The 14,378-nt window shown below is 45.4% G+C and overlaps 1 protein-coding gene across 1 annotated transcript in view; it reads right to left on the bottom strand.

The window, feature by feature from the left end:
• The window catches only part of LOC106609807 (BAR/IMD domain-containing adapter protein 2-like 1), a 67,099-nt gene that overhangs the window by 13,353 nt on the left and 39,368 nt on the right, over positions 1-14,378 (bottom strand). Inside the window, exons 7-8 of the mRNA XM_014208834.3 lie at positions 9,866-10,018; positions 1,171-1,326 (exon numbers count right to left, since the gene is read on the bottom strand). Of these exons, the coding sequence (XP_014064309.2) occupies positions 1,171-1,326; positions 9,866-10,018 (309 nt within the window). The remainder of the gene's footprint in view (positions 1-1,170; positions 1,327-9,865; positions 10,019-14,378) is intronic.

Raw genomic sequence — 14,378 nt, 5'->3', positions numbered from 1 at the left:
CTAGCTAGCTACATGTTTAAACAAAATACTCTACTATGCAAGTAACCATTTCACTGTGTCGTTTACACCTTCTCTATACTGTGCAATGTGACAAATCAACTTTCATTTTATTTGATATAGTGTGTATTTACCCGACGGTAATGTGAAGAACAACATGACCTGCACCAATGTCAAATTAGAATATAACGTTAGGCCAACGAGACAGTGTTCAAGTTTGAAAATTCTCCAGTAGAATGCCCTGTTTTATTTCGTCACACTCACAACTGTAAGCTATTTTCTGTAATTAGCTTGCCATTAACTTGTAAATAATGATCTTGTTGTGAGTTTATTTTCCTGTAATAATGAATACAAATTAGCTAAAGTTAAGACGTTGTCAGCCATATGTTATGGTCATTATTTGAACTGGCTAGCCAGCTAACTTACCAAAACATTGTTTAGAAAGTTGCTTTTAGTTGCCTGGTATGCTAGATTGACATATACTAAATAAATGTTTAAAAACGGGTGGGTTTATTGGTGTTAAAATACACCAGTTATGCTATTTTCGACCACCAGGCTGATGATATCATGCAGCCTTTCGTTTTTGTGTTTCTACTTTTTCATAACTACAACGACAAGTTTGATGTTTCATTATGTCACTGCAACAACTGTCTACAGACATGTTGATAGACGTAGTATAAATCAGTCTTTAGTCTTGAAATCGTTGGTTGTTTAGTACACTACTGCACTCACTCTGTTTAGCACATGGCCTCACATGTGAACCCTTAAAGAAATGGGTGGGGCTAAGGCTTAAGAGGGTGTGAACGATGCTGAATGGATGTACACAAAGAAGAGCTCTTCTGTAGATGTACCGAAACAAGGGCCATTTTCTTGAAAGTGGGGTTACAAGTTTATCAACTTTCAAAGCAGAATTACTTTCCCATTGTTCCTCAACTGTAGTGTATGATATACCATTTTCTAGCTCGGAATCTCTACTTTTATCCAATGTAAAAAACACAATTTCAAATTTTGCTACATAAGACCGAATTGTCCCGGTCGGTCACATTTATGAGAAGAGGCAAGTCTTGAAACCAAGCAAAGAGGTGAATGATTATATGTTGTCCTTCTCTTGTAATAGTATTGTAACAACAATGTAATACCTGCCATAACGTCACATTCTGACATCCCACTCACCCTGTTGTAGCGTTCGACGAAAGGCGAGGCTTCTGGAGTCCCAGACATGGGGGTGCGGAGCCCCTCTAGCATGGTCAATACCGTGTCGGGGACCTTGGTGGCATCTTTGCATTTATCCTGCCAGCTGGGCAGCTTCACTGCCAGCAGCTCTTTGGCCTACAGGGCAGATAGATACAAACAGGTTATAAAGGAATAATAAAGCTTTATAAAGCATTCATAACCAGCAGTGTTGGGGATGGAGTAAAGTCACATCTTACTTTTTCAAACAGGGTAATATTACTACAGTTACTTTGTCAAACAATGTGTGCGTTACTTTCAGAATCATATCTCTACTGGGTATGTGTTTCCATGACCTGACATCGACTTGTTTCCTCATTTAGTAGTTGAGCAAGCGGAGAAAGGCTGTTTGGAGAAATGTCATGACACCTGCTGTCCATAGAAAGGTATAGAGGGTGCACCTCTGATTTTGCCATCGATCGCTTCTGTGATAGCAAAGCCCATAGAGGGATTTCCCGCCTAGTGGCAAGTGCGCCCTTGATGGCGTCGATAGAGATGGCAGCTTCGTTTCAAGTCTTTAGGATACTAAGCAGTATTTTGTTTTTTATGTATTATTTATTACATTGTTAGCCCAGTGTTATTACATACAACAGGGAAGAACTATTGGATATCAGAGAGATGTCAATTTACCAGCACAAAGACCGCTTTCCCAAAGCGGTTCCTTTGTCTGCACCTCCCAGGGCATTTGAGCTGATTCCAGAGGCCGACCCAAAACAACGCCCCTGGAGGAAAGAGTGCCGGAGCGGTCTTCTAGTGAGGCTTCGGATGCGCGCACACCACCCACCGCTCTAGAGCATATTACTCACTAATGTCCAGTCCCTATTTAACAAAGTCGATGAAATCTGGGCAAGAGTTGCTTTCCAAAGAGATATCCGGGATTGTAACATACTCTATTTCATGGAAACATGGCTAGCTGTCGGAGTCCATTCAGCCAACGGGATTTTCAGTGCAACACGCTGACAGGAATAAACATCTCTCCGGTAAGAAGGGCGGGGGTGTATGTTTCATGATTAATGACTCATGGTGTAATTGTAACAACATACAGGCACCTAAGTCCTTTTGTTCACCTGACCTAGAATTCCTCACAATCAAATGCAGACCGTATTATCTCCCAAGAGAACTCTCCTCGGTTATCGTCACAGCCGTGTATATCCCCCCGCAAGTGGATACCAAGACGGCCATCAAGGAACTTCACTGGACTTTATACAAACTGGAAACCATATATCTTGAGGTGTATTTATTGTAGCTGGGGATTTTAACAAAGCTAATATGAGAACAAGGCTTCCTAAATTCTAGCAGCATATCGATTTTTGACCACGAGCGAGTAACACACTCAACCATTGCTACTCTAACTTCCACGATGCATACAAGGCCCTTCCCCGCCCTCCTTTTGGCAAAACTGACCATAACTCCATCTTGTTGCTTCCCTCCTATGGGCAGAAACTAAAACAGGAAGTGCCCGTGCTTAGGTCTATCCAACGCTGGTCTGACCAATCGGATTCCACGCTTCAAGATTGCTCCGATCACATAGACTGGGATATGTTCCGGATAGCCTCAGATAATAATGTATACGCTGACTCGGTGAGCGAGTTTATAAGAAAGTGTATAAGAGATGTACCCACTGTGACTATTAAAACATTCCCTAACCAGAAACCGTGGATTGATGGCAGCATTTGTGCAAAGCTGAAAGCACGTACCACCCATTCAATCATGGCAAGGCGGCTGGAAATACGACCAAATACAAACAGTATAGTTAATCCCTCCATAAGGCAATCAAACAAGCAAACCGCAAGTATAGAGACAAAATGGAGTCGCAATTCAACGGCTCAAACACGAGACCTATGTGGCAGGGTCTACAGACAATCACGGATTACAAAATGAAAACCAGCTCCGTCGCGGACATCGACGTCTTGCTTCCAGACAAATTAAACAACTTCTTTGAGCGCTTTGAGGACAATACAGTGCCACCGACGCGGCCCACTACCAAAGACTGTGGGCTCTCCTCCTCTGTGGCCGACGTGAGTAAAAGATTTAAACGTGTTAACCCTCGCAAGGCTGCTGGCCCATACGGCATCCCTAGCCACGTCCTCAGAGCATGTGCAGACCAGCTGGCTGGTGTGTTTACAGACATATTAAATCAATCCCTATCCCAGTCTGCTGTCCCCATATGCTTCAAGATGGCCACCAACTGAAGTAAATAACTATCGTAGCTCTCACTTCTGTCATCATGAAGTGCTTTGAGAGACTAGTCAAGGATCATATCACCTCCACCCTACCTCTCACCTTAGACCCACTTCAATTTTCTTACCGCCCCAATAGGTCCACAGATGATGCAATCGCCATCACACTGCCCTATCCCATCTGGACAAGAGGAATACCTATGTAGGAATTCTGTTAATTGACTACAGCTCAGCATTCAACACCATAGTACCCTCCAAACTCATCATTAAGCTTGAGACCCTGGGGCTCGACCCTGCCCTGTGCAACTGGGTCCTGGACTTCCTGACGGGCCGCCCCCAGGTGGTGAAGGTAGGAAATAACATCTCCTACTCCGCTGATCCTCAACACTGGGGCCCCACAAGGGTGGATTTTCAGCCCCCTCCTGTACTCCCTGTTCACCCACGACTGTGAGGCCATGCACACCTCCAACTCAATCCTCAAGTTTACAGATGATAACAGTGGTAGGCTTGATTACCAACAACGATGAGACAGCCTACAGGGAGGAGGTGAGGGCCCTCGGAGTGTGCTGTCAGGAAAATAACCTCTCACTCAATGTCAGCAAAACAAAAGAGATGATTGTGGACTTGATGATTGAAACAGCAAAGGGAGCACCCCCCTATCCACATCGATGGGACAGCAGTGGAGAAGGTGGAAAGTTAAGTTCCTCGGTGTTCATATCACCTACAAATTGAAATGGTTCACACACACAGACAGTGTGGTGAAGATGGCGCAACAGCGCCTTTTCAAACTCAGGAGGCTGAAAAAATGTGGCTTGTCACCGAAAGCCCTCACTAACTTTTACAAGTGCACAATTGAGAGCATCCTGGCGAGCTGTATCACCGCCTGGTACGGCAACTTCACCGCCCACAACCGCAAGGCTCTCCAGAGGGTGGTGCACTCTGCACAACGCATCACCAGGCGCAAACTACCTGCCCTCCAGGACTCATACAACATCCGATGTCACAGAAAGGCAAAAAATATCATGAAGGACAATAACCACCCGAGCCACTGCCTGTTCCCCCCGCTTCCATCCAGAAGGCGAGGTCAGTTCAGGTGCATCCAAGCTGGGAAAGAGAGATTGAAAAACAGCTTCTATCTCAAGGCCATCAGATTGTTAAACAGCCACTACTAGCACAGAGGTCGCTGCCTATCTACAGACTTGATATCATTGGCCACTTTGATAAATGGAACATTAGTCACTTTAATAATGCCACTTTAATAATGTTTACGTATCTCTTATTACTCATCTCATACGTATATAATGTATACTGTATCCTTCACTATCTATTCTTTACTATCTATTGGATCTTTGCCGCTCTGTCACTGCTCATCCATATATTTTATACTTATATATTCTTATCCCATTCCTTTACTCGATTGTATGTATTAGGGTTTGTTGTGGAATTTGTTAGATATTAGGTTTTGTTGTGGAATGGCTAGATATTACCTGTTAGATACTGCTGCACTGTCAGATCTAGAAGCATAAGCATTTCGCTACACTCGCAATAACATCTGCTAACCATGTGTATGTGACCAATAAAATTTGATTTGATCTCTATGGGTCTGTGTACAGTCGTGGCCAAAAGTTTTGAGAATGACACAAATATTAATTTCCACAAAGTTTGCTGCTTCAGTGTCTTTCGATATTTTTGTCAGATGTTACTATGGAATACTGAAGTATAATTAAAAACATTTCATAAGTATTAATGTCACGGGTGTCGTAGGGTAGAGACCAAGACGCAGCGGGAAAATGTACACTCATCTTTTTATTAGGTGAAGAAGGAAAACACATACAACGTATACAAAACAAAACGAATTTGACAGTCTTGTCAGGCAAAACAGCTAAACAAGAGCAATCTCCCACAAAAACCCATGAAAAACAAACTCATAATTATAGGACCCTCAATCAGAGGCAACAATAACCAGCTGCCTCCAATTGAAGGTCCAACCCCAATAAACTAAAACATAGAAATACAAAAGACTAGATAGAACATAGAAATATACTAACATAGAACAATGACTAACAAACCCCAGACTAATAAATCAAATACCCCTCTACCTAAACACATACACAAAACACACCCTGAACCACATAAAACAAACACCCCCTGCCACGTCCTGACCAAACTATAATAACAAATAACCCCTATACTGGTCAGGATGTGACAGTACCCCGGATGCACCTCACACAAAAAAAACAAAAATAACCCCCAAAACAAAAATAAAGGGAGGGAAGGGAGGGTGGCTGCCGTCACCGACGGCTCCTGTGCTACACCCCCCCCCCCTCCCCAAACCTCCTACAGTGGAGGTGGCTTAGGCTCAGGCCTTAATCCCCTACCTGACGAACCCACCCCCATTTATACCTTTGCCAGAGGCCAGTCACTGAAGACCCTGGACTGTCCTCTGGGAGCTCTGGACTGTAGGCCGACTCTGGGAGCTCCAGACTGTAGGCCGTCTCACTCGGTTCCGGACAGTGGGCCGTCTCTCTTGGTTCCGGACACTCTGGACGAGGCACTGTTGCCGGACACTCTGGACGAGGCACTGTTGCCGGAAGTTCTGGACGAGGCACTGTTGACGGAAGTTCTGGACGAGGCACTGTTGCCGGACACTCTGGACGAGGCACTGTTGCCGGACACTCTGGACGAGGCACTGTTGCCGGAAACTCTGGACGAGGCACTGTTGCCGGACACTCTGGACGAGGCACTGTTGCCGGACACTCTGGACGAGGCACTGTTGCCGGACACTCTGGACGAGGCACTGTTGCCGGACACTCTGGACGAGGCACTGTCGTCGGAAGCTCGGGACTGGGCTGACGCACTGGAAGCCTGATGCGTGGGGCTGGTAGTGGAGATACCAGACTGGGGACACGCACCTCAGGGCTAGTGCGGGAAGCAGGAACAGGACGAGTTGGACTGGGCTGATGCACTGGAAGCCTAGTGCGTGGGGCTGGTACTGGAGGTATCAGACTAGGGACACGCACCCCAAGGCTAGTGTGAGGAGCGGGAATAGGACGTACTGGACTGGGCTGACGAACTGGAAGCTTAGTGCGTGGGGCTGGTACTGGAGGTATCAGACTAGGGACACACACACTAAGGCTAGTGCGAGGAGCGGAAACAGGACATACTGGACTGGGCTGACGCACTGGAAGCTTAGTGCGTGAGGCTGGTACTGGAGGTATCAGACTAGTGACACAAACACTAAGGCTAGTGCGAGGAGTGGGAACAGGACGTACTGGACTGGGCTGACACACTGGAAGCTTAGTGCGTGGGGCTGGTACTGGAGGTATCAGACTAGAGACACGCACTACAGGGCTAGTACGAGGAGTGGGAACAGGATACACTGGGCCGTGAAGCATTACTGGCGGTCTGGAACATACAACCCCTACGGCCTGAGTGCTCACTCGAGCATGGCACTTGCGAGGGGCTGGAATCATTTTCACCGGACTGTGTGAGCGCATAGGCGAGATCGTGCGCACTTCCGCATAGTACGGTGCTCCTCTGATCCGCTGTTCCCCACAATAAGCACGGTGGTTTGGCTCCGGTCTACCTGACCTAGCCAATAACCCCGTGTGCCCCCCACAAAAAAAAATTCTGGGGCTGCCTCTCAGGTTTAATTGCCAACCGCGTACCTATATAACTGTTCCTCTTCTCTTCGTTCCACTTTCTACGTTTCTCCCTCGCTGTCTCTACCTGTTTCCATGGCAGGCGATCCATTCCAGCTTGGATCTCCTCCCATGTGTAGGATCCTTTCCCCTCCAAGATGTCCTCCCAACTCCAGTACTCCTTGTAGTTCATCTGTTGCTGCTCCCTCCTCCGCTGCTTGGTCCGTGTTTGGTGGGAGATTCTGTCACGGGTGTCGTAGGGTAGAGACCAAGACGCAGCGGGAAAATGTATAATCATCTTCTTTTTATTAGGTGAAGAAGAAAAACACATACAACATATACAAAACAAAACGAACTTGACAGTTTTGTCAGGCAAAACAGCTAAACAAGAACAATCTCCCACAAAAACCCATGAGAAACAAACTCATAATTATAGGACCCTCAGAGGCAACAATAACCAGCTGCCTCCAATTGAAGGTCCAACCCCAATAAACTAAAACATAGAAATACAAAAGACTAGATAGAACATAGAAATATACTAACATAGAACAATGACTAACAAACCCCGAACTAATAAATCAAATACCCCTCTACCTAAACACATAAACAAAACACACCCTGAACCACATAAAACAAACACTCCCTGCCACGTCCTGACCAAACTATAATAACAAATAACCCCTATACTACGTGACAGTTAAAGGCTTTTATTGACAATTACATGAAGTTGATGCAAAGAGTCAATATTTGCAGTGTTGTCCCTTCTTTTTCAAGACCTCTGCAATCCGCCCTGGCATGCTGTCAATTAACTTCTGGGCCACATCCTGACTGATGGCAGCCCATTCTTGCTTCTTGAGGATTGACCACAAGTTCTCAATGGGATTAAGGTCTGGGGAGTTTCCTGGCCATGGACCCAGAATATTGATGTTTTGTTCCCCGAGCCACTTAGTTATCACTTTTCCCTTGTGGCAAAGTGCTCCATCATGCTGGAAAAGGCATTGTTCGTCACCAAACTGTTCCTGGATGGTTGGGAGAAGTTGCTCTCGGAGGATGTGTTGGTACCATTCTTTATTCATGGCTGTCTTCTTAGGCAAAATTGTGAGTGAGCCCACTCCCTTGGCTGAGAAGCAACCCCACACATGAATGGTCTCAGGATGCTTTACTGTTGGCATGACACAGGACTGATGGTAGAGCTCACCTTGTCTTCTCCGGACAAGCTTTTTTCCGGATGCCCCAAACAATCAGAAAGAGGATTCATCAGAGAAAATGACTTTACCCCAATCCTCAGCAGTCCAATCCCTGTACCTTTTGCAGAATATCAGTCTGTCCCTGATGTTTTCTCCTGGAGAGAAGTGGTTTCTTTGCTGCCCTTCTTGACACCAGGCCATCCTCCAAAAGTCTTCGCCTCACTGTGCGTGCAGATGCACTCACACCTGCCTGCTGCCATTCCTGAGCAAACTCTGTACCGATGGTGCCCCGATCCCGCAGCTGAATCAACTTTAGGAGATGGTCCTGGCGCTTGCTGGACTTTCTTGGGCGCCCTGAAGCCTTCTTCACAACAATTGAACCGCTCTCTTTGAAGTTCTTGATGATCCGATAAATGGTTGATTTAGGTGCAATCTTACTGGCAGCAATATCCTTGCCTGTGAAGCCCTTTTTGTGCAAAGCAATGATGACGGCACGTGTTTCCTTGCAGTTAACCATGATTGACAGAGGAAGAACAATGACAGAGGAAGAACAATGATTCCAAGCACCACCCTCCTTTTAAAGCTTCCAGTCTGTTATTCAAACTCAATCAGCATGACAGAGTGATCTCCAGCCTTGTCCTCGTCAACACTCACACCTGTGTTAACGAGAGAATCACGGACATGATGTCAGCTGGTACTTTTGTGGCAGCGCTTAAATGCAGTGGAAATGTTTTTTGGGGGATTCAGTTCATTTGCATGGCAAAGAGGGACTTTGCAATTAATTGCAATTCATCTGATCACTCTTCATAACATTCTGGAGTATATGCAAATTGCCATCATACAAACTGAGGCAGCAGACTTTGTGAAAATTAATATTTGTGTCATTCTCAAAACTTTTGGCCACGACTGTACTTGTGGTTTATAACCAGAACTGGCGGCTTGAAAGAAAGATTTTGAATGAAAAGATAGGAAAGCTGTACCGATGTAAGCCTACTCTATATATAGCTAATCAAGCAGCCCATATATAGCGCAGCACTTGAAATCTAGCACAGGAAAACAGCGCCACAGATTTAAGGAGAAACTAGTGATGACCCCTGAGTTAGTAAATAGCCTATCTTTGGTAAAGTGCACGCTGCTTGCCTTGCTCCCTCAACATTCAAACAAACAGTGAGATTTAGAGATGTTTTTCATGAAAGAACGCAGTACGTTCCACACAAAGTAATATTGTAAAGTAACATGTTACTTGTGTTAAATATAACAAGTGATATGTAATGTATTACTTTTCCAAGTAACTAATCCCAATACGTAACCACTGACTTATATGGCCAGGTTAGGAGGAGCAGGGGTTGCAGTGCTGAACAACACGTAGCATCAGCCATATCAACCCCAAGGTGGGCATGATGCCTCAAGGGAGGGCACAAATCTGGGACAACCAATAGTGTCCGTTCTGGTGGATTTAAATTCTGTTGTTGATGATGTGAATTCTCCCCACTGTGTATGATGATGCCATATCACTGAGTCTACCTTTAAGACAAGGTTAACTAAAGGACTAAAGGTTAACTAAAGGACTCAAGAACTAAAGGACTAAAGGTTAATAACTAAAGGACCCTTGCGTGCAGTACTGCAGTACCTTCTCGTGGAAGGTGGTGACATGGTAAGAGAACGTGCAGTGTTTGTCGACCAGGAAGCAGAATCGTCTCTTCTCCTCAAGGAGGGCCTCTCTGCAGCCGTCAGCGATGAACTTCTGCATGTCACTCTGCCGTGTCGAGATGGTCTCTATATACTGAGGAGAAGAGGAGGGGAAGGTGGAGGGGAGGGAGGAAGGGAGACAGGTCAGTAAAGGGGGGCACGGGGGGGTCAAAAAGGGTTAGATACTGTGGGCTGGGGTAGGGGACAGGTTATTAAGGGTTATGGGTTACTGTGGGGTGGGGACAATATGTATGAGATTGTCTCCAGATATCCTCTACGGAAAAAAACACATGAATTTCACATGTGCACACGTGATCTCATGCAGGAAATCCAAGTTTCTGCAGTCCCACCAGGTTCATACTAATTGCTTGGAACATACTGAAAAAATAAGGGTATGGTTATGTTACACTACAGTGTTGTTCCCTGGGGTATACAAAGGCCAAAAGTACTCTTCACAGGTAGGCTACACATATGAACTCACATGGTACAGTTTGGTACCTTGTAAGTATAAAGGGCAATTTTTCTACCCAATATTTTGAATATAAGGTATGATCATCACTGCGCGTTGATAGGTGGGGGCAATGTACTGGTAGTCGCATTAGCATATTTGGGGGCGTGGTCAAATAGATGTGTATTTGTGCCAACCCTCAGTTGAAGTGTTGTAGCAGTTTAAGTGTTTGATGGTTATGCCAATGCAAGTAGAGCACCTCCTTTGACACTGTGTTCTGCAAACATTTAAAGAGTATGTGTCAGTAATGAGCTGCACTGGGAAGAGCTTATTGTGCATTTTACAGTAACTTAATGTCAACTTGTAGCCAAAAGTTGCTGTGATTTTGTAATTGCTTAACTGGAAACTACTTGTCAGTAAGTTATTGTAAAAGTTACACGAACTTACTGGCAAAATGTTGCATGTAACCTACAGGACACTTGCTGCCACTAGAAATCTTGCCAGTAACATACTGAGCCTTCACTGACTCTTCTGTTGACAACATGCACATCAATAGCTGATTGGCAGCATACTGTAAAAGCAGCAGCCTATTAGACGATTGCAGGTGTGGCTAATTTGAGGCATGGCTTTCAGCTAGCTCTTTTTGGCCTCCCATAAGTGGGAATGTCATCCTAGTTAATTTGCTCTGTTCATAAATGTAAGATTGTACACAACCACACAATGATGATGGTGCAGGAGAGGATGGCTGCCAAGTCGGACGGGAAGGATATACTCCAAACACCCGAACAGGCCCTTATCCCCGTCATTCGCAGGAGAAGGAAACTGAGATTTCGCAGAAGGAGATCGGGGAGCCTTTCGAGGATCAGGCAACGAGTGGCTAATCTGCCTTTGCCACCTGTACTGTTAGCCAACGTTCAATCGCTGGAAAATAAATGGGATGGACTAAGAGCATGTATATCCTACAAACGGGACATTAAAAACTGTAATATCTTATGTTTCACCAAGTCATGGCTGAACGACAACATTAATTACATTTACATTACATTTAAGTCATTTAGCAGACGCTCTTATCCAGAGCGACTTACAAATTTAATTTAATAACATACAGCTGGCAGGTTATACACTATCGGCAGGATAGAACAGCAGCATCTGGTAAGACACGGGGTGGCGGCCTATGTATATTTGTAAACAACAACTGGTGTATGATATCTAAGGAAGTCTCAAGGTTTTGCTCGCCTGAGGTAGAGTATCTCATGAAAAGCTGTAGACCACACCATCTACCTAGCGAGTTTTCATCTGTATTTCTTTTAGCTGTCTACATACCATCACAGACCGTGATGGAATGAGCTGTATACCGCCATAAGCAGACAGGAAAACACTCATCCAGAGGTGGCACTCCTAGCAGACGGGGACTTTAATGCAGGCAAACTTAAATCAATTTGACCTAAATTCTATCAGCATGTTAAACGTGAAACCAGATGGAAAAAAACTCCAGACCTGTCACAGTATCCACAGAAGATGGCGCCCCTCCTCGGTCGGGCGGCGCTCGGCGGTCGTTGTCGCCGGTCTACTAGCTGCCACCGATCTATGTTTCTGTGTTCTTTGGTTTTTGTCTGTCTAGGTCCGCACCTGTTTCTTGTCTGTCATTAGTGGGGGGGTATTTAGTTTGTTCCTTTGTGTTCTGTATTCGTGCAGGATTATTTGTATGTCGACGGGCAGTGATTTTGTGTACGCTGTTTTGTGTTTTCAGCATGGTGCATTCTATATTTTTATTGCCGGGCTGCGCCCCGTGTGTTATCATATTTGGATAACCTTTTCCGTTTGGGTGTTGTGCGCAACCTGTGCCTTTTGATCACCTTTGTTTCGGTGGAAATAAACTTCGGCACTATTGGACCTCAGTCTCCTGCTCTTGACTCTGCCCCTTCTCCCTGCCCTTAAGGAAACGTGACAAGACCACCTTTTCTCCACACACAGAGATGCGTACAAACTCTCTCTCGCCCTCCATTTGGCAAATCTGACCATTATTCTATCCTCCTGATTGCTGCTTACAAGCAAAAATGAAAGCAGGAAGCACCAGTTACTTGGTCAATAAAACAGTGGTCAGATTAAGCAAATGCTAAGCTACAGGACTATTTTGCAAGCACAGACTGGAATATGTTCCGGGATTCTTCCGATGGCATTGAGGAGTACACCACATCAGTCACTGGCTTCATCAATAAGTGCATCGATGACGTTGTCCACACTGTGACTGTACATACATACCCCAACCAGAAGCCATGGATTACAGTCAACATTCACACTGAGCTAAAGGGTAGAGCTGCCACTTTCAAGGAGCGGGACTCTAACCCAGAACCTTATAAGAAATCTCACTATGCCCTCCGACAAATCATCAAACAGGCAAAGTGTCAATACATGACTAAGATCGAATCGTACTACACTGGCTCCGACGCTCGTTGGATGTGGCAGGGCTTGCAAACTAATACAGACTAAAAAGGGAAGCACAGCCGAGAGCTGCCCAGTGACACAAGTCTACCAGACGAGCTAAATAACTTCTATGCTCGCTTCAAGGCCAGTAACACTGAAACATGCATGTGAGCATTGGCTGTTCCGGACGACTGTGTGATCACTCTCTCCGCAGCCGATGTGAGTAAGAACTTTAAACAGGTCAACAATCACAAGGCCACAGGGCCAGACGGATTAGCAGGACGTGTACTCTGAGCATGCAGTGACCAACGGGCAATTGTCTTCACTGACATTTTCAACCTCTCCCTGTGTGAGTCCGTAATACCAACATGTTTCAAGCAGATCACCATAATCCCTGTGCCCAAGAACACTAAGGTAATCTGCCTAAATGACTACCGACCCGTAGCATTTACATCTGTTGCCATGAAGTTCTTTGAAAGGCTGGTCATGGCTCATATCAACACCATTATCCCAGAAACCCTAGTCCCACTCCAATTTGCATACCGCCCAAACAGATCGACAGATTATGCAATCTCTATTGCACTCCACACTGCCCTTTCACACCTGAACAAACAGATCACCTGTGTGAGAATGCTATTCATTGACTACAGCTCAGTGTTCAACACCATAGTGCCATCAAAGCTCATCACTAAGCTAAGGACCCTGGGACTAAACACCTCCCTCTGCAATTGGATCCTGGACTTCCTTACTGGCCACCACCAGGTGGTAAGGGTAGGTAACAACACATCTGCCATGCTGATTTGCAACATGGGGGCCCCTCTGGGATGCGTGCTCAGTCCGCTCCTGTACTCCCTGTTCACTCATGACTGCACGGCCTGGCACGACTCCAACACCATCATTAAGTTTGCCGATGACACAACAGTGGTAGGCCTGATCACTGACAATGATGAGACATCCTATAGGGAGGAGGTCAGAGACCTGACCGTGTGGTGCAAGGACAACAACCTCTCCCTCAACGTGATCAAGACAAAGGAGTTGATTGTGGACTACAGGAAAAGGAGGACCGAGCACGCCCCCATTCTCATCGACAGGGCTGTAGTGGAGCAGGTTGACAGCTTCAAGTTCCTTGGCGTCCACATCACCAACAAACTAACCTGGTCCAAGCACACCAAGACAGTCGTGAAGAGGGCACGACAAAACCTATTGCCCCTCAGGAGACTTAAAAGATTTGGCATTTGTCCTCAGATCCTCAAAAGGTTTTAAAGCTGCACCACTGAGGCCGTCCTGAAGGGTTGCATCACTGCCTGGTATGGCAACTGCTGGGCCTCCGACCACAAGGCACTACAGAGGGTAGTGTGTAGAGGTCGACCGATTATGATTTTTCAAATCTGATACCGATAATTGGAGGACCAAAAATGCCAATACCAATTAATCGGCCGATTTTTCTTTTTTTGTTGTTGTAATAATGACAATTACAACAATACTGAATGAACACTTATTTTAACTTAATATAATACATAAATAAAATCAATTTAGCCACAAATAAATAATGAAACATGTTCAATTTGGTTTAAATAATGCA

This window comes from Salmo salar, chromosome 01 (genome assembly GCF_965601325.2).
Source record: "Salmo salar chromosome 01, fSalSal1, whole genome shotgun sequence".
Classification (NCBI taxonomy): Eukaryota; Metazoa; Chordata; class Actinopteri; order Salmoniformes; family Salmonidae; genus Salmo; species Salmo salar.
Note: the sequence above shows the minus strand (reverse complement) of the source record. Positions and strands in the feature narration are given on the sequence as shown.